Source organism: Tamandua tetradactyla, chromosome 13 (genome assembly GCF_023851605.1).
Source record: "Tamandua tetradactyla isolate mTamTet1 chromosome 13, mTamTet1.pri, whole genome shotgun sequence".
NCBI lineage: Eukaryota > Metazoa > Chordata > Mammalia > Pilosa > Myrmecophagidae > Tamandua > Tamandua tetradactyla.
Window position 1 is genome coordinate 83,089,006 of NC_135339.1, and position 19,111 is coordinate 83,108,116.

Below are 19,111 nucleotides of genomic sequence, written 5' to 3' on the forward strand. Positions count from 1 at the left end.
TTTTTGATCATTAGGAAAACTGAAATAGGGTTTTTGTTTTTGTTCTTTGTTTTTTCTTGCACTGCACATAGAAGTTATACAAAACCTCACCAGAACTATGTTTTGGGGGTCTTGTATGGGCTTGCCATTAAGAAAGGAAATGTACTTTGGAAGAATGAGATTCCTCCCTAAAGGACATGTTTGTTAATGACTGGGCATTGAGGAAATGCAAATGTAAAAAATATGGAACTCCTCTTTCTTGGTAAGGGGCTAAGAGTGAGCAGTAAATCTAGGGTTGTAGAACAGTTGAGAATCTTTCCGCCCTGAAGTTGCACAGAGAACACTTCTTACATAACCAGGCTTTAGTTATGCTCTATACAATTGAAAGGAACAGAATCCCTCTCAAATGAGCTCAAATAAATTAATCACTTGGCTATTGCAATCAACTCACAAACACCCAAGAATAGGATAAAAAGCACAGAGGCGCCTCATGGAGGCTGGAAAAGGAAGATGGACCACCAGGAGTGGACACTCCCCTCTGGGTTCCCATGCACTTCTCTCTGCAGTATGCCTTCCTTGTTCTCTCCATGCTCTGCATGATTCTCTTGCTCAAGCAGCATTTCCTCTGCCTCATCTCTTTGATTTGTTTGAGGTTCACGTTTGTCGTAGGAGTTGCCTGTGCTCCATGCCTGTGGCCCTCAGCTCTAGTGCCCACCACCAAGTCTCTTGGTCCAGACTTCCAAGACAGAGACTCTGGCTTAACTCATTTCTCAAGCTTGGGCACAAAAGTCACGAGTCTCTAGCTGGACTGTGGATGCCCTGTTAGATGAGGTGTGTCCCCTAAGCTACCAATCTGTGGTTTGGGGGTTTGGTGGCCACATAGTCTGGGTTTCCTCAGTGAAGATGGCAAAAAGGTCAGTTTCTCTAGGAAGAATGTAAGTTTCCCCCATCCCCTGTCCCCCACCCACACACATGACTCGAGCAGCCAGAGTATGGACACATATCACTGTGGTTCCCAAAGCATCCTGTTGGGAGCCCTCTCAATTGGCCTGGAAATCCCTTTGCCTCACTTTTTATTCTGTCTCTCATGGTAGACTTCCCAGTATGCGACTATGAATATGAACATGGTTATGGTTATAATTTACTGCCAGCTTTTGGAGTGGGTCCGTTGTTATGGCAGTAAGTTGCTCACAGTTTCCTTCTCTAGACCTTTTCATTCTCAGCTAAATCTCCCTTAGGGTGACATTTCAAAATTGAACACCATACTTTGCCTCCTATACATTAACACAGAAGGTGGAATTATTGGTTGTTCTATTTTCCTAAATAAATGAGCACCTGCCCTATAAAAATGATGAAGAGCCTCCTGCTGTGAACAGTCTTTCTTAAAAAAAATCATCATTTTAAGAAAGCCTTGGAGGTTAGGGTGATCTTTTAAAACTATAAGAACAAGAAAACTGGGGTATAGTTTTTCCAATACTATATGAAATGCAGGACTCTCTTAGTGAGGCTGGTTTATTGACTCAAATGTCTTCTATAGACTTTATCTCAGAGTTCCAAACCTGCACCCCGAGTGTTCCCTCTTACCTGTATGTACAAAGGTGGCCACCTTTGAACATCTGGTGTTGGGTAAAAGGACTGAAGCTTGCCCCATGTGGCATCAGACTTTTAGAAAATTTGTACTGCGTAAGAGCCAGGTCTGTATAATAGGGAACCCTGTTATGACAGTTCTACAGTGTTGAATTTCTAACAAAATGAAAATAACATTAAAAAGCCCTCTAATCCTCTGGAATGCTTATAACCAATAGTGCCCTCAATACATGCCATTTGCAGGACAACTCCACTTTCTAATTCTGACACATGGCTTTGTATTTTTTTTAACTAGTGCAGTCAGATTTATCTTTTTGACTCTTCTCTCAAAACTGCAGTGCTGTAGGATGTCATAAACACAACTCTTATGAACAAGACCCACTGGTTTATTGATAATCAGCCTTCATTTCCTGGTTTGTCCTACACTTCACACATCTGATCTCAGCTCAGCTTTCTCTCTGGTATCAGCAAGAGGCCTCTCCCCACCTTCATTCTCTCCCCCCCAGCATTGGTCCCCTGAGGAGGTGCTGTTCGGGTGAAAGCATTAAGTGGTTCACTTTACTTCTAGAATTCCAAGATGACGTCCACAATAAATATCTTCACTCCAGTTTCCCACGCTTCTCTGTCTCCATTAGACTTTGGGATCAGAGTAAAGTTGCCAGATGTTGGTGGTTATATCACATCCGCCCAGTTTCTAGCTCAGCTGCTTGAAACGTTTCAGAACTGTTTGTGCCAAAATAAGCCAAGCAGGTTCAGAAGGTTGGGGAGGTTTGTAGTATTCTAGGTTGCTGTAGCTATCTGTGAAGTCCACTAAGATTTATGGAGGGCGATGGGAGCTCAGCTAGTGATGCTTGTTCCCTAAGACCTTGTCTGTGCTAACCCATTCTAGGACCATCAAAATAGGAATAAACTCAGCCCTGCTGGAAAAATACAGCAGTGATTCTGCCAGATGTGCCCTTGTAGGGAAAAGACCACAGTCATTTCCAGGGAGAATACAGGGAAGAGAGACTAGGGAATTGCCGCTCTTTTTCTACAAAGGACGCCTTTCGGCTTGAGAGAAGAGAAGCTGGCATTGTAGGAAGGAAAGGTCTGTGTGTGCAGAATGTAATCAGAGGATTCTTTCTGAGTTCTTCCATACTTGTTTCCAATTTATGCACCCAGGTTGCATGCTTGAGTTTTTAATGGCCTGCAGTGCTGATGATTCATGCTCGACTCTACATTCTGTGGCCCATTTCTCCTCTATGGCCACACTCAGATGTGTCCAGTTGTTTCCTATCCTACACTTAGGTGATTAGTTGCCCTTTGTCAGAGATATTCATTCAGATGTATCCCTCCCAGTCTCTGCTTCCAACTATTTGTTAAAAACAAGTGGATTTTGTCCCCATCTTTGTGTCCAGAAGTGGTCTGTGCTCTTGGTGACTGAGTTGACCATTCCACAGTAATTTCCTCTTGTAGAACAACATATTTGTTTGCTTAATCACCATGAATTGCACTAGGCAGCTCCTTCCCGAAAATGTCCCTCCACTGGTAGATTCTTATATAAATCTCAGCTAGTATTGAACAGTTAATATTTGCCAAAGGGAAATGGTAGCTCACATGCTTTATTATTTGACAAAGCAATGGACCAGGGCAGCAGTAGCTTTTTATTGCTTATGCAAAGCACTTGACCTTCCATCGTGTTGATGTTAATGACTCTGCCTTTTGTACACTCCTGAGAAGCCTTGAAACACAAGTGCAAGGTCCTTGTAGGGAAAATTCCGTGACTCATGCCACCTGTGCCCTTTGGATGGTCCATACTTCATCTAGCAAAGTCCTTCCAAGCTGCCTGGAGAAAGTTCCTATGGTGTATATTTTTAGATAATGTATTCTAGAAGCTTCTGCTGTTTGAAGTGGCAAAAAGCACCACTGAGGCAAACCTTCTGGAAACCCAGAGTGAGTTTGGGACTCTTAATCTTCTCAAAAGCAGTGATTTGTTTGATAATACATGAATAGCTGTTGGTGGGTGAGGAGTCAACAGTGGGATAATGTCAGAGTGAGAAGGTCCTATTCCAGAGTAGGACTCCGGCAGTTGCTCTGATTAGAACTGTGTCTGAGAAGGTTGCCAGGAAAACATAAAAAAGTTATGTGTCTTGCTACCAGTAAAAGAAATTCTACAAGCTATAGTATTAAATATGTTCAGATCGGGCCAGAAAATGACAGACGGGCTCCTCTGTCTTGTTGAAAATTTTGGTCAAAGAGGAGACATAAATTTCATGTCTTTGCTGTTTGGAATTTTATGAGTCACTCTCCTAAGTTCTGGCCTGGTGATATTTTTCTCTAGCAATTCAAACTTCCTTTTTAAAAAAATAAAAGTATTGCTTCAGATTTCTAAGGTCATAAATTATATAGTATGATAATGTAACAGTGATGATGATGATGATGGTTTGAGAGTCAGCTGGTTATTTTGTTTATTGGTTGGTTTTGTTTTGTAGCTGTGTCCTTGGCTCTCGCTTTGAATGGAGTCTGCACAAACACTATTAAATTAATAGTGGGAAGGTAAGTTCCAAAAAGAAACAAATGGTGACTTATTCTGTCAGGATCATCTACATAAGAACCTTTCATTCTGACCATTTGCCTAGCCTTTGGTGAGAGGAAACAGGATCGGACAAATTTGGGCTTTTCCCGTGTTTTCCTTAAATCATCATCCTTCTGGAATTTTTGTCCCCAGCACAGATCTTTCCTCTCCTTTGAATTATGAACTCACTGTTTGAGAAAACAGTGGTCTGAAAGCATCTACTGACCATACCTTCAGGTGGGCCAAGGACTCCTGCTGGTATCACCAACCCCCCACCGCTCTCCCAGGTCCTCACCAGACACCCACTCATTTGTCTTCTGAACTCCAATAAATAAATACGATTCTTTATTTATTGTTCTCTGAGGAATAAGAAGTATGAATTAGCATTTGAGTTTTGACTTACGACACATTTCTCTTATTCTGCCTGGAAACTGATTTCTGTTGCCGATTTAGCTTGCCTTCTCCCCAGCTGCTGGTAGTGATCCAGTTTCTGTAGAGATCAGCAATCAAAAGGCCTGGATTTGAGACCTGCCTTTGGCCCTCACTAGCCTTTGGCCTTGGACAAGTTGGATCCTATCTCATAGCCTCATTGAGAAGGCAATCTCCTTTGTGCAAGATGTTCCCAGGCACCCAGGGGCAAAAGATGCATACAAATGGGCTGACCATTGGGATGCAGCATTTCTCCATCACTTCTAAGTTACCTCTGGTCCAGGCCTCGCCCCTCTGAGGTTCTGGTGCAGTAGATAGGAAAGGGACAATGCACAGCGCCTCTGATAATGTGGGCCCTAGCTGTGTCCGGGAGCTCAAGGACCAGCAAGCCTGAGTATGTGAACTGTGATCTGATATGCACAGACAAGAGGCACTGAGTTTACAGATTAGTTAAAGGCTTGCCCGCAGTGGGTGTTTGGCAAGTATCTTTTGCATTACTGTGAAGTGATTGACCATCACCCGCACATCTGCTGGAGGATCCTCCTTGAGCATGGCAGTGAAGCATGGGGTGAAGTCCGTGAGCACAGGAACCCATTGGCTGGGGTTCAGGGCTTGCCTCTGCCACTTACTGGTTGTGCATGACCTTGGGCAAGAGTGTCATCTTTCTAAGTCTTCATTTTCTCACCTGTAAAAGGAACCTAGGGCCCACCTTAGGGTTGTTTGTCCTAAGAATGAAATGATAGGCCAAGGCTGAGGCCCCGTGAGTACTTACTAAGTTCCAGCTGTGATTGCTCAGGAGGCATGAGTCAGGTCCAGCTTCTGTTCGTCTTCCCACTGGATGTGTTGCTCCCTTGTCCAAGGTTGGAGAAGCCAACCTGGATCACCATGTTCTCTGTATCACAGAGCTGGGCTTTCAAGCCCTCTCTGAGGTTAAATGAGACCTGCTATTTAACGATGGGCAATTGGCCACCCAAATTCAGAATATTGGTACAACCTGGAGTCCTGGATCCTGGAAACAGCTTCTGGATTGGCAGAGCATAGCTGGAGGCAGGAATGCCCCTTTTACTCTGCCAACGCTATGCTTATGAGCCTTCCACAAGCCATCTCATTTAATCCTCAGGACCTCACCTTTGGATAGTTATTGATTATCCCCTTTTATAGACATGGAAACTGAGGCTGGTGGAGGCTAAGTGACCATCCCAAGGTCATAGAACTAGGAAGTGGCAGACCTGGAATTCTATTTCAGATCTCTTGGAACCCAATGCCTGGGCTTTTTTCCAAGACCACCGTGTCTAGGTGCTCCATGGGGAGTCCCTCTTTTGAGAGCAGTGGGGTTTGGGGGAAGTGGCTGGGGCTGCAGGGAACTGTGGATGTCAGCTTGGGGGTTATTTGTGATGGCCGCATTTTATATTGAAAATGTCCATGGTGTCTTTTGTAGACCTCGCCCCGATTTCTTTTACCGCTGCTTTCCAGATGGAGTGATGAACTCGGAAATGCACTGCACAGGTGACCCTGATCTGGTGTCCGAGGGCCGCAAAAGCTTCCCCAGCATCCATTCCTCCTGTAAGTTCCATGGCCGGGACACTCTTTGGTCCCGCTGTCATGTTTTCTGATCGCTATCTTTGGGAGTTTTCATGACATGAAAAGTGTTGGTATTTGAATGCTAAGCGCAGTTCATTTGCCCTCACTGTAGAGTGGTTGGCTTAGAGTCATAATATTCAACAGGAGGTAATAAGCCAGGGACAGAGCCCTGAAGTTTACAGAACACTGTATGTTGTTTTTCTCAGCTCAGCAGAGTGTAACATGTGACACTTCATCCCTTGCCGGTGTAATTCAGGATCTTGACCACTTCAAGAGAATTTGCCCATATTCCCTGAGATCTTAGATTTTTCAGTTGTCTCAAGTTTATTCCTTCAATTAAGATATTTAAGGTTATTCCTTCAATTAAGGTATCTATATTTATACATACAGAATTGCATGTGTATATATACATATAGTGTACTATACCTATCATTGTCTGTCTATTTATCAGTCATCTATTTAAACTATCATATGTAGTATGATTTCAGATTCTGGCTACATGATCTGGTATCAGCCTTAAGCAAAGACTCTAATATGAATCAGGAGCAGTATGGCGCAGTGGAAAGAACATAGGTCTTTGAGAATGACAAAACGTGGGTTCAAATCCTGGCTCTCCCATGTATTAATTCTGTGACTTAATTTCTCTGTGTCCATGTGAAATGAGAATATTAACGCCTCTATTGTAGGGTTAGTTTGAAAATTAAAATAAATGATAATGATCACTAAGATTTCTGGAGCATCCACCATGCCAAAATATTTAAGTGCATTATTTTATTTAATTCTGTCAGTGTATATAAAGCATTTACTCTCATACCTGACATAAAATAGACTTTAATTACAAAAGAGTAGTTATTTGTATTATTATGTATTACCAGAGCTGAAGGTTCTAGAGTATTCTAGTTCATATCTTCATTTAATCCACAAATGTTTATTGAGTGTGACCAGTAGTCCGCCAGGTATTGGAAACACTAAAAATAAGTAACCCAGCTCATACCCTGGGGAGCCCATAGCTAGGAGTGGACTGTTTGTTTAGGTTGGTCTTTCTTGGGATAATTGGAGGAGAACCATGGCCCCAGGTGACCACTTGGGAGCAGACAAGCTGCCCTCATGATCCAAAGTCTTTGATTCTCCTTAGGTTTGGTTGTTCTTTACTTTTTGCAAGCCTTTTAAGTTAATCTTTTCTTTTCTTTTCTTTTCTAAATCCCTAAGACACATCCCAATAGTGACTGAGTCAGGGAATAACTAGATGCTCTTTCCTTGGGCATGGTTATTAGACATTTTGCTCAGAGCCATTGGAGACTAGGGCCCATCCCTAACAAGATCTTGGGGTGCCAGCCATTCTAAGAGCATCACTATTAACTGTACAACAACCTATGCTGTAGGCTCAGACAGGCTCAGTAACTCATCCAGAGTTACTTGGCTGATCGTCACGCCAGCTTCTGATGCAGTAGTGTCTTGGCATTTCCAATGGTTAAGTGCAATTAACTATTCACCACCCATATTAATTTAAATAAAATGAGCCATTTCTTTTCTGTAGCTTGTTGGGGACCATAATGGTTTGAATAGGGTCTCCCCAGTATATATGTCCAAATACCTGTGAATGTGGCCTTATTTGGAAAATGGGTCTTTGCAGATGAGAACCTCCAGATAAGACCATCTGAAATAAACCCAGGTGAGTCCTAAAGCCAATGGTAGGTGTCCTTATAAGAGAAAGGAGAGGGATATTTGACACTTAGTCATTGGGGAGAAGGCCGATCGAAGACCCATGTGGGATAGAGGCAGAGATGGAAGCTGTGCTGCCCCAAGGCAGAGAGGCTACAAGGTGCAGAGACACAGGAGAAAGCCACAGGAGGATGGAGGCAGAGATGCCAAGAACACCTGGGGCCACCCAAAGCTAGAAGAGGCCAGGAAGGATCCTCCCCCAGAGCCTTTGGAGGGTGTGAGACTCTGCTGACTCTTTGATTTCAGATTTCTGGCCACTGGAACTAAGAAAATAAATTTCTGTCTTTATCAGCAACCAAATGTGTAGTATTCTGTTATGGCAGCCCTTGGAAACTAAGACAGAGATTTAGATTGAACACAACATTTAATTGGAAGGATTTGGCTCGAGGGTCATGAGAAAGGAGATTGAAAGGAAGCATGTTACTGTGTGCACGCCTCTTTAAAATGCCCATTGAGATTACCTGTGGCAGGGAACACAACAAAGTGTAGAGGCAGGGTTCAAGGTTCTCTGGGAAGCTTTAGTTATTCCAGGAACTTCAAGACACAACATACATTTGGAATCACATCCTCTCTCTTTTTTTTTAAATCTCAATGAAGCCACATTTTAAGTTTGTATCTGTTTGGACGAGATGGAATGTATGGCTGAAGGAATTCTTGCTGTATTGAAATCATTGTTTCCAAATTGTTGGAGTGTCCCACAGAGTTTGGCAGATTTTAGAGGTCAATGGAATAGTATTCACTCAAGGTCTGCTCCCATCTGCTCTCCATCTATAGCCTTTGTGGGCCAGTTGAGTTGCCTGTTTGGTAGGGTGTGTGCTATTCTCCCAAATACTTGGTGCTGGGTATTAAGGTGCTTCAAAATTTTGAAGCAGTAGGAAGTGAAATCCTATAGGAAAACTTTAATCCCGGCCTTTGGAATGGTTGACCAGGGACTGTAGCACAATTCAGGATCAACTGTTGCATTTGAGCTTCAGAAGGAAATAGTTCTCGTGTGAATACAAGTTGGCAGACTGCTGGTCCAGAGAGAGGAGGGGGCAGAACCTTAAAGAAAAAAAGGTGTCTATTTTAAATGTGCACCCCTCCCCGCTTCCCACCACGCAAATGCATTTTTTGTAGTGCTGCCTTGTCAAACGTGTGGCTGACACCCGATCTGGGCTAGACCAGCTTTTTGACAGAGGCTATTACTATCTTTTGCTTAAGATGCTACTTAAATGTTAACGATTTTTACTGTTTGGCAGACAGAATCTCACCCATTCTCTAGGCTTTGATGATGCTTATTTACATTTGTCCTTTTTCTCTTGTTTATGACAGGTCGATAGCTGACATGAAGATAGCTGCCATGTCCACTTCTGGGTTTCTTATTGTAGCTTAATAGAAAGCCTAGCTGTGTATAGAGTACTAGGTGGACAATCATTTCTATGCAGAATTCATTTATACAGTGTGCTTGAGAAAGGTCTCAAGGCGGACTCTCCTTTGTTTTCTTTCTTTTCTTCCTCTACAACCTTTAGGGATCCTTTCATTACCTCTGGTCATCCAGAATTTCACCATGATGTGTCTTACTGGAATTCTTTTTTTTTTTTTTTTTTTTTTTTCTGTAGTCATACTTCTGGTTACTCAGTGGGTCCTTTTAATCTGGAACTTTAGGTGCTTCTCCTCTATATTCTTTTTATTTTTTCTTTCTAAAACTCCTATTAGGTAGATGTAGAATCTCCTGGATCAATCTCATCTCTTCACTGTCCTTTCCTTTCTGTGTATCTCTTTGTCTTTTCTGTTCCTCTCTCCAGGAGATTTTCTTGATTTTATCCACCTGCCCTTCTACTGAATTTTCATTATGATTTTCATATTTTTAATTTCAAAGAGGTCTTTCTTGAACCCTAATTAAAAAAAAAAAATAGTAACATCTGTCTCCCCCCCCCCCCCCCAGGGTTCAATCGCATGTGCCTATTTTTTTTTCTCGCAGCTTTCATCTGCTCACACCCTTCTCTTTGTGTGTTTTGATAATCTGCTTTTCCTGATGGAAGCTTTCCATAATTATCTGGTGATCTTTGGCTGTGCACTCTTATTTCAGGTTAAAGCACTAAAGCTAACTGGGTGTGGTCCGTTATTTGGGCTCCTTTGAAGGGGGATTGGGCAGAGAGCTGAGCCTCTCATTGGCTGAACCCGTGTTTGCATCAGCCTTTGCTCTGAGCCTATTTAGTTCTCCAGAGGAGCCTCTTCTGGGCTCCTTCCTGGTGTAGACGAGCCCGGCATCTGGAAGCTGTGCAAAAGGGGGCTTGGATCCTCACAGGTTGGTTTGCAGACTTTCACTTAATCTTCCTGTTTTCAGGCTGTTTACTGAGGCTGGCTTCTTGTATGCTTTTCCCAAATCCAGAGGCTCAGATGATTAAACCTCTATCTTCTTCTAGAGTTGGAGAGCAGGGGAGGAGGCAGTTTTTCTGGCTTTGCACAACAGGGTGCAGACCTGGGGAGTTTAGTTGCTCCTTAAATGGACTTTCCACCTACTTCCCTGTTGCCAGCCAATATCTCACTCTTGCCTTCTGCAGAAATCTAGTGCCTCCAGTTCCAGTGTGAATCAGCTTGTTTCTCATCAGCTCCACCATCTGCAGGCATGTAGATTTATCCTTCTTTACTCCAGGTGTCAGTAACCTCTCTGCCACCCTCTTTCTATCTGCGTATTTTACGGTGTGGCATTAAGGTGCCTCTAGCTGATTTATGATGGAACTTGTGTTCCTGTTGTTCACTTCTTCCACTATCATTTTTAAAGACAGGAATAATATCAAAATGCTCTAGTACCTTCATTGCAGAGGTTCCATTTATTAAACAGTTCTTGTTCAACCTCAGTGTTAGTTTTGATGTCAGAATCCTAGAGAGTGAAGTATGTAGACTAAGAGGGTCTTTGCAGACTGAGAGCTTTGGGGAATTTGCTTTTGCTAAAATAATCTAAATGGGTTTTAACTGTGAGTCCAAAAATTATCACAAGATGTCATCAATGCTAACCCACTAGGTTTAACTCCATCAAGCACGAATGTTCAATATGATAAACCAGCTGGTCCTGAGAGGCAGGCTTTTGTGTTAAGAAAGAGAAAAACAAGAGCACAGAGGAAATCGCAAGATTCATTTGTTTCACATCATTTAATGAAATGAAATTGCTATCAAGGGGTTTTGCTTATAGATGGGAAGCTTGAATAATGCCACCTCTTCTTTTAAAAATTATACAGAATAGCAGGAGCTCCTTGGGTCCTTGGTTCAACCAGGACAAATTGGTGGTCATTTAACTGAGATCAGTCCGACTTTTGTGGTTTCTGCTGTAATTAAAAAGGAAATTTCCAGGTGTACTATCATTTCAAGGGGCATCAGAAAACTTGGCAAGAGTCCCTCATAGCTTTACTTTTAAAATTTTATTGTATTACATCTCAAGCTTCTAAGACAATTTCAGAGGTTCTGGGAAGCAGCTGCACTTATTTTGCTACACATTCCTTACCCAAATGAAGATTCTGATTGAATACTGGGAAGCCTTGCTTACAGAATACTAAATCCATGGAGGAAGCTAGCACTTGAAGACAGAATCAGACCTCCCTCTAGGCTGGTGCTTCCCAGCTGTTTCCATCATTATCATTTTTCAATTTTCAAAGAGAACATTGCCAAACGTAAGATCTTGAAGATGTTTCCTTAGGTTTTCTTCTAGAAGTTGGATAGTTCTGCCTCCTATTTTTAGGTCTCTGAACCATTTTGAGTTTATTTTTACATAAGGTGTGAGGTAAGGGTCTTCTTTTTTTTTTTCTTGGCAAATGGAGATCCAGTTTTACCACACCATTTGCTTAAGAGACTATTCTTTCCCAATTAAGTGTTCTTTGCCACTGTTCTAGTTTGCTAGCTGCCGGAATACAATATACCAGAAACGGAATGGCTTTTAAAAAGGGGAATTTCCCTTGCTAGTTTACAATTCTAAGGCCGAGAAAATGTCCCAGTTAAAGAAGTATACAGAAATGTCCAATCTAAGGCATCCAGGGAAAGATACCTTGATTCAAAAAGGCCGATGAAGTTCAGGGTTTCTCTCTCAAGTGAGAAGGCACATGGTGAGCACAGTCAGGGCTTCTCTCTCAGCTGGAAGGGCACATGGCGAGCACGGCGTCATCTGCTAGCTTTCTCTCCTGACTTTCTGTTCCATAAAGCTTCCTGATAGGCTTTTTCCTTCTTCATATCCAAAGGTTGCTGGCTGGTGGACTCTCTGCTTTGTGGTGCTGCAGCATTCTCTGCGCTCTCTGAATCTCCCATTCTCCAAAACGTTTCCTCTTTTATAGGGCTCCAGTAAACCAATCAGGATCCACCCAAATGGGTGGAGACATGTTGTCACCTAATCCAGTTTAACAACCACTCTTGACTAAATCACATCAGCCAGGGAGATGATCCAATCAGTTTCAAACATACAGTATTGAACAGGGATTATTCTACCTTTATGAAATGGGATTTTGGATAAAACATGGATTTTCTAGGGGGCATACTTCCTTTCAAACCAGCACAGCCACCTTGTCAAAAATCAGTTGACCATAAATGTGAGGATTAATTTCTGAGCTCTCAGTTCTATTCCATTGGTCCATATGTCTGTCCTTGTGCCAGTACCTTGCTGTTTTGGATTACTGTGGCTTTGTAATAAGATTTAAGACTGGGAAATGTGAGTCCTCCAGCTTCATTCTTCTTTTTCAAGATTGCTTTAGCTATTTGGGGCCCTTTACCCTTCAATATAAATTTGATAATTGTTTTTTCCATTTCTCCAAAGAAGGCTGTTGGCATTTTGATAGGGATTTCATTGAATGTATAAATTGCTTCAGGTAGTATTGGCATCTTAAGGATATTTAGTCATGCACTCCATGAACCACGGAATAGAGTTCATTTATTTAGGTCTTCTTTGATTTCTTTTAGTAATGTTTTGTAATTTTCTATGTACAAATCCTTTACATCTTGGTTAGATTTATTCCTTGATTCTTTTGTGGCTATTGTGAATGGATTTTTTTTCATGATTTCTTCTTCGGATTATTCATTGCTTGTATATAGGAACTGCTGATTTGGAGGTATTGATCTTATACCATATCACTTTGCAGAATTCATTTATTAGCTTTTTAAAAATTTTTTTCAGGATTTTCTGTGTATAGGATCATATCATCTGCAAATAGTGACAGTTTTACTTCTTCTTTTCCAATTTGGATGCCTTTTAGTTCTTTTTTTTTTTTTTTTTTTGCCTAATGGTAAGAACTCCCAGTAGAATGGTGACAGTGTACATCCTTGTCTTTCTCCTGATCTCAGAGGGAAAGCGTTCATTCTTTCACCATTAAGCAGTGTTTTAGCTGTGGCCTTTTTGTATATGCCATTATCATGTTGAGGAACACTTCTATTCCTAGTGTTTAAGTGTTTTTATCAAGAAAGGGTACTGTATTTTGTTGAATGCCTTTTCTGTATCAATTGAAATGACCATGTGAGTTGTTTCCTTCATTCTGTTAGTGTGGTATATTACTCCTTCATTCTGTTAATGTGGTGTATTACATTAATTGATTTTCTTATGTTGAACCAACCTTGCCTACCAGGGATAAATCCCACTTGATCATGAGGTATAATTCTTTTAACATGGTGTTGAATTCTTTTTGCTAGCATTTTGTGAAGGATTTTTATATCTATATTAATAAGAGCTGTTGTTCTGTAGTTTTCTTTTCTTGTGGTATCTTTATCCAGCTTTGGTGTGAGGGCGATGTTGGCCTTTTAAACAAGTTAAGGAATGTTCCCAGTTCTTCAGTATTTTGGAAGAGTTTCAACAGAATTGAAGTTAAGTCCTCTTAGAACATTTGATAGAATTCCCCCTGTGAAGCCATCTGGCCCTGCGCTTTTCTTTGTTGGAAGTTTTTGATGACTGATTCAGTCTCTTTAGCAGTAATTGGTTTGTTGAGATCTTCTATTTCTTCTCGAGTCAATGTAGATAGTTTCTGTTTTTCTAAGAATTTGTCCATATCATCTAGGTTATCTAATTTATTAGTATACAATTGTTCATAGTATCCTCCTAGAGATATTTTTATTTTAGCATGGTCAGTAGGAACATCTCCTTTTTCAGTTCTGATTTTTGTTATTTATATACCCTTTCTTTTTTCCTTTGTCAGTGTAGCTAAAGAATTGTCGACTTCATTGATCTTTTCAAAGAACCCACTTTTGGTTTTGTTGATTCCATTGTTTGTTTGTTTGTTTTCTGTTTCATTTATCTCTGCTCTGGTTTTTATTTCCTTCTTTCTGCTCACTTTGTATTTAGTTTGCTCTTCTTTTTCTAATTTTCCAGTTTTGAAGTTAAGTGTTTGTTTGAAGTCTTTCTTCTTTTTTAATATAGGTGTTTAGAGTTATAAATATCCCTCTCAGCACTGCCTTTGCTGCATCCCATAAGTTTTGGTATGTGTATTTTCATTGTCATTTGCCTCAAGATTTTTCCTAATTTTCCTGTCATTTCCTCTTTAACCCATTGGTTGTTTGAGTATGTTGTTTAATTTCCACACACTTGTAAATTTACCCTTTCTCCTTCTCTTGTTTATTTCTAGCTTCATTCCATTTTGTTTGGAGAATGTACATTGTATGATTGCAATATTTTTAAATTTATTGAGTCTTTTGTGACCCAGCATATGGTCTGTTCTGGAGAGTGATCCATGTGCACTCGAGAAGAATGGGTATTCTGTTTTCACTGGATATAGTGTTCAATATATGTATGTTAGGTTTAGTAGGTTTAGTTGGTTTAGTGTATCATTCAAGTCCTATACTTCCTTATTGATTGTCTTATTGATAAAAAACTAAATTTTTTATCCATAATTGAAAGTAGTGTGTTAAAGTCCCCTACTATTAATGTTGAACTGTCAGTTTCTCCCTTCAAATCTGTCAGTACTTGTTTCATACATTTTGGGGCTCTGCTATTAGGTGCATATACATTTACAAGTATTACATCTTCCTGTTGAATGTCCCCTTTATCAATATGGCCATCTTTGTCTTCTGTAACTGTTTTTTTAATTAAAGTCTATTTTACCTGATATTAGTATAGCCACATCAGCTCTCTTTTGATTACTATTTACATGGTATATATTTTTTCCATCCTTTGACCCTCAATTTACTTGTATATTTGACTTTAAGTCTCTTACAGACAGCTTATTGTTGGTCAAGCTTTTTTATCTATTCTGCCAATCTCTGTCTTTTGGCTGGAGAGTTTAATCCATTTATATTTAAAGTAACTACTGATAACAGGCATTCTTCTGCTATTTGGCTATTTAGTCTTAGTAAGTTTTATTCCTTTATTTGTCCCTTACTTCCATTAAAGCCTAATTTTATATGTATTTGCTTTTATGCGTTATACATATTGACTGCCTTCTCATTTCTATCTGGATATAGTTTTCATATGTTTACCCAGTGGTTACCGTGGCATTAAAATTTATCATCCTAAATATAAAATAATCATATTTGGTTTGATACCAACTTAATTTCAATATCATACACATATAATTTTCTTATATTTCTCTGTCCCTCCACCATTTTTTGCATTTGTCACTGCTTATATCTTTGTACATTGTATGTCCAAAAACATAGATTTATCATTGCTTTTTATTCATTTGAATTTTAGCATCTGTAAGAAGTAAGAAATGTTACATACCAAACAATAAAATACAATTATATAGGCGTTTATCTTTACCCAAACATTTACTTTTACTGCAGGTCTTTATTTCTTTATGCTATATATTTTTTTAATTTTTGTTTTATTAGAACAGTTGTAGGTTTACAGAAATGTCATGCAGGAAGTAAAAAGTTCCCATATACGCCCTTCTCACACACACAGTTTTCCCTATTCTTAACACTTTGCATCAGTGTGGTACTTTTCTAAAAAACTCTTTTTATTGTATAATATAGCATATATTAAAGCAAAGAAAGAAAAAAGCAATAGTCTTCAAAGCACTCTTCAAGTAATTAAAGGACAGATCCCAGAGTTTATCTTGGGCTACCCTACCATCATTACAGATTTTTCCTTCTAGCTGCTCCAGAATATAGGAGACTAGAAGGAATAAATATTTTTTTATCATCACATCGATTTTTTTTCTTTTTTTTTGTGAAAAATAGCATATATACAAAAAAGCAACAAATTTCAAAGCACAGCACCAGAATTAGTTGTAGAACAGAGTTCAGAGTTTGGTATGGGTTACAATTCCACAATTTTGGGTTTTACTTCCAGCTGCTCTAAGATACTGGAGACTGAAAGAAATATCTTATAGTCATTTGTTAAATCCTATCTTCTCTGTATAACTCCACCATCACCTTTGATCTTTCTATCCCTCTCTATAGGGGTATTTGGGCTATGGCCATTCTAACTTTTTCATGTTGGAAGGGGCTGTTAATAATATGGGTTAGGGAGATGGAACTAGCTGATGTTCTGGAGAAGCTGGGCCCTCTAGGTTTTAGGACTTATCTGGTCCAGGGACCCATCTGGAGGTTGTAGGTTTCTGGAAAGTTACTCTAGTGCTTGGAACCTTTGTAGAATCTTATATATTGCCCTAGCTGTTCTTTAGGGTTGGCAGAAATGGTGTTGGTTGGGGTTTGGCAGGTTGGTAGGTAGCAATGTCTAACTGAAGCTTGCGTAAGGGTGACCTCCAGAATATCCTCTTGATTCTATTTGAACTCTCTCAGCCACTGATACTTTATTAGTTACACTTCTTTTTCTCCTTTTGGTCAGGATGGAATTATTGATCCCATGGTACCAGGGCTGTCGTCATCCCTGGGAGTCATCTCCATGTCACCAGAGAGACTTTCACCTCTGGCTGTCATGTCCCACGTAGGGTGGAGGGCAATACTTTCACCTGCAGAGTTGTCTCCCCCTCATTTTTGAAAGTGTCTCCCTGGATATAAAATTCTTGGTTAGCATTTGTTTCCCTTCAGCACTGTAAGTATTTCAACCCACTGCCTTCTTCTCCATGGTTTCTGATAAGAAATTAGAACTCAATTTGTTGGTACTTCCTTGTAGTAAAACATGTTGATTTTCTCTGGCAACTTTCAGAACTCTGCCCTTGTCCTTTGCATTTGATAGTATAATCAGCAGATAACCGGGACTATTTTTTTTACCATGTGAAGCCTGTTTGGTGTTCTCTGAGCTTCTGAGATGTACAGATTCACATCTTTTGCTAAGCTTGGGAAGTGATGTCATTTCTTTGAATGTTCCTTCTGCCCCTTTCTCTTTCTTCTGCTGGGACTACCATAATGTGTCTGTTGGTGTACTTGATGAGGTCCCATAGCTGCTGTAGGCTCTTTTCACCTTTAATATTTCTTTTTTCTTTCTGCTCCTCACCCTGACCCATTTCAAGTGTCTTGTCTTCAGATTCACTGATTCGTTCTTCTGCTAGCTCCAATCTGCTCTTACACCCTCCTGGATATTTTTCATTTCAGTAGTTATGATCTTCAACTCCAGTAGTTCTGTTTGGGTCCTTTTTAAAATTCCTGTCTCTTTACTAAAATCTCATGTTGCTCATTCATTGCTTTCTTGATATCCTTTAGTTCCTTCTCTGTGTTTTCTTCATCTCCTTGAGCATTTGTTTTTTTAGAAATAAGTAGTAAAGTTTATTAGAGAGAATTTTATTAAAAAGAGAGAGTACATATTAGAGAGGTTAACGCAGACATGCCCAAGGGAAGGACACACACTGAGTGGAGTGGACCAGCTTGTTTTATAGGAAAGTTTCGTTGGTAGCAGGTTTCCATAGTCACCTTTGAATACTAGGTGTCTTCTTTGTTCTAGGAGGAGATAGCTAACAGAATTCATGGTTTTTTATTACATACCTAAAGTTTGTCGTTGGGCAAATGGTTAACAATTATGACCTATGCTTCCTATTATTAACTCAGTTTGGTTTTGGCCCAGAATTGTATAAGCTTTTATGGTTTGGGGAGATTTCAGTGGTTTAGGGGGAGGTTGGGGGTTTTAGGGGAATTTTTGTCCCAGGTAGTTTGCAGCTCAATATTAGTTCCTTTGGAGCTAGATAAGTAATGAGGGACTTGTAGTATTCTGGTAACTCTTTCAGAGGGACTTAAAGTTTTCCTGTTTTATCTTGCTTCAGTACCCCCTGAAAGAGTTAAATCCCTTTCATTTTAAATGAAGATTGAGGAATAAACTTTTTGTATTTTCACAGAATTGAGAGAATACATGTAGGAATATGCATAATTGCTGACAATGTTGGAAGGGTTGGGGGATATTGGGAGATGCAAAAATATTGTTACAATCCACCCATCCCATCATTCTTACTAACTTTCCGCCACCTCTTCTGTATTCGTCTGTGAGCATGGGAACAGGAGGTTGCAGCTTTACAGCCTGCAATGTTGAGAAATGAGAAAAGAGCAGTATTTGGGGGAAGGCAAGTATGCTCTGGTCCACTTAGAGCTGCTCTGCCCCATGTTCATTCTTTTGGCCATATAAGGATGTCGCAGTCACACTTGAATGTGGACAGCCACCCATGTGCTGATGTGCAGTTGAATCAGGATTTCTGGTGCCCAGGATGCCACCTTTAGTAATTATCCAGACTGAGCTCTCCACGCAGATGGGCAGGTCCTGTTTAGATGTACTCTTGCTTCTTTTGAAAGTCTCTTTTTGCTAAAGATAAATTTCTGATTTGTTGTTTGCTGCAAACACCACCACCTCTAGAGACACCTGGGGTTTCACGATTTCTGTATCCTTCGGCGAGATCCAGAGAGCCATTGTCTCCAGGTCCCCGCCATCCTGGTTGGAGGCACCCAACCGGGCTTTTGGAAAAGCTTCGCTCCCCACTGGAGGCTCAGCATACTCTCAGGCCCAATGTCCTGCCTTCCCACCTCGTAGACAGGGCTCTGGAGACTCTCTCCATCTTTGGGGCTCCTTTGGTGTTTGGGGGAGCACTCCCGCTTTCAGTGCCCCAACTCTCCACATTGATGACAGGTTCCTGGTGGCTTCTTCCACGAGTGGCCCTGAGGTGGCTGGTTACTGTTCATAGCCAAAGCTAAGAGCCATGCCTTATTCTGGTTTCTCCTTGCTTTCTTCTCTGTGACCTGTGTAACACAGGTCTTGAGGACTGAGGACTGGTGTCTTATGTGGAAGATGTTGCTCTCCTGGGATCTTTTTTTTTTTTCTTCATGGGCAGGCACGGGGAATTGAACCCGGGTCTCTTGCATGGCAGGCAAGAACTCTGCCTGCTGAGCCACTGTGGCCCGCCCTCTCCTGAGGTCTTTTGAAATCACTCCTGG

At 40.7% G+C, this 19,111-nt stretch overlaps 1 protein-coding gene across 4 annotated transcripts in view; it reads left to right on the forward strand.

Annotated features, from left to right (window-relative positions):
- The window catches only part of PLPP4 (phospholipid phosphatase 4), a 149,154-nt gene that overhangs the window by 51,248 nt on the left and 78,795 nt on the right, over positions 1 to 19,111 (forward strand). For all 4 annotated transcript variants that reach the window (XM_077126222.1, XM_077126225.1, XM_077126224.1 and 1 more), the window contains 2 exons: positions 4,038 to 4,101; positions 5,988 to 6,112. In XM_077126222.1, coding sequence (XP_076982337.1) covers positions 4,038 to 4,101; positions 5,988 to 6,112 — 189 coding nt within the window. The remainder of the gene's footprint in view (positions 1 to 4,037; positions 4,102 to 5,987; positions 6,113 to 19,111) is intronic.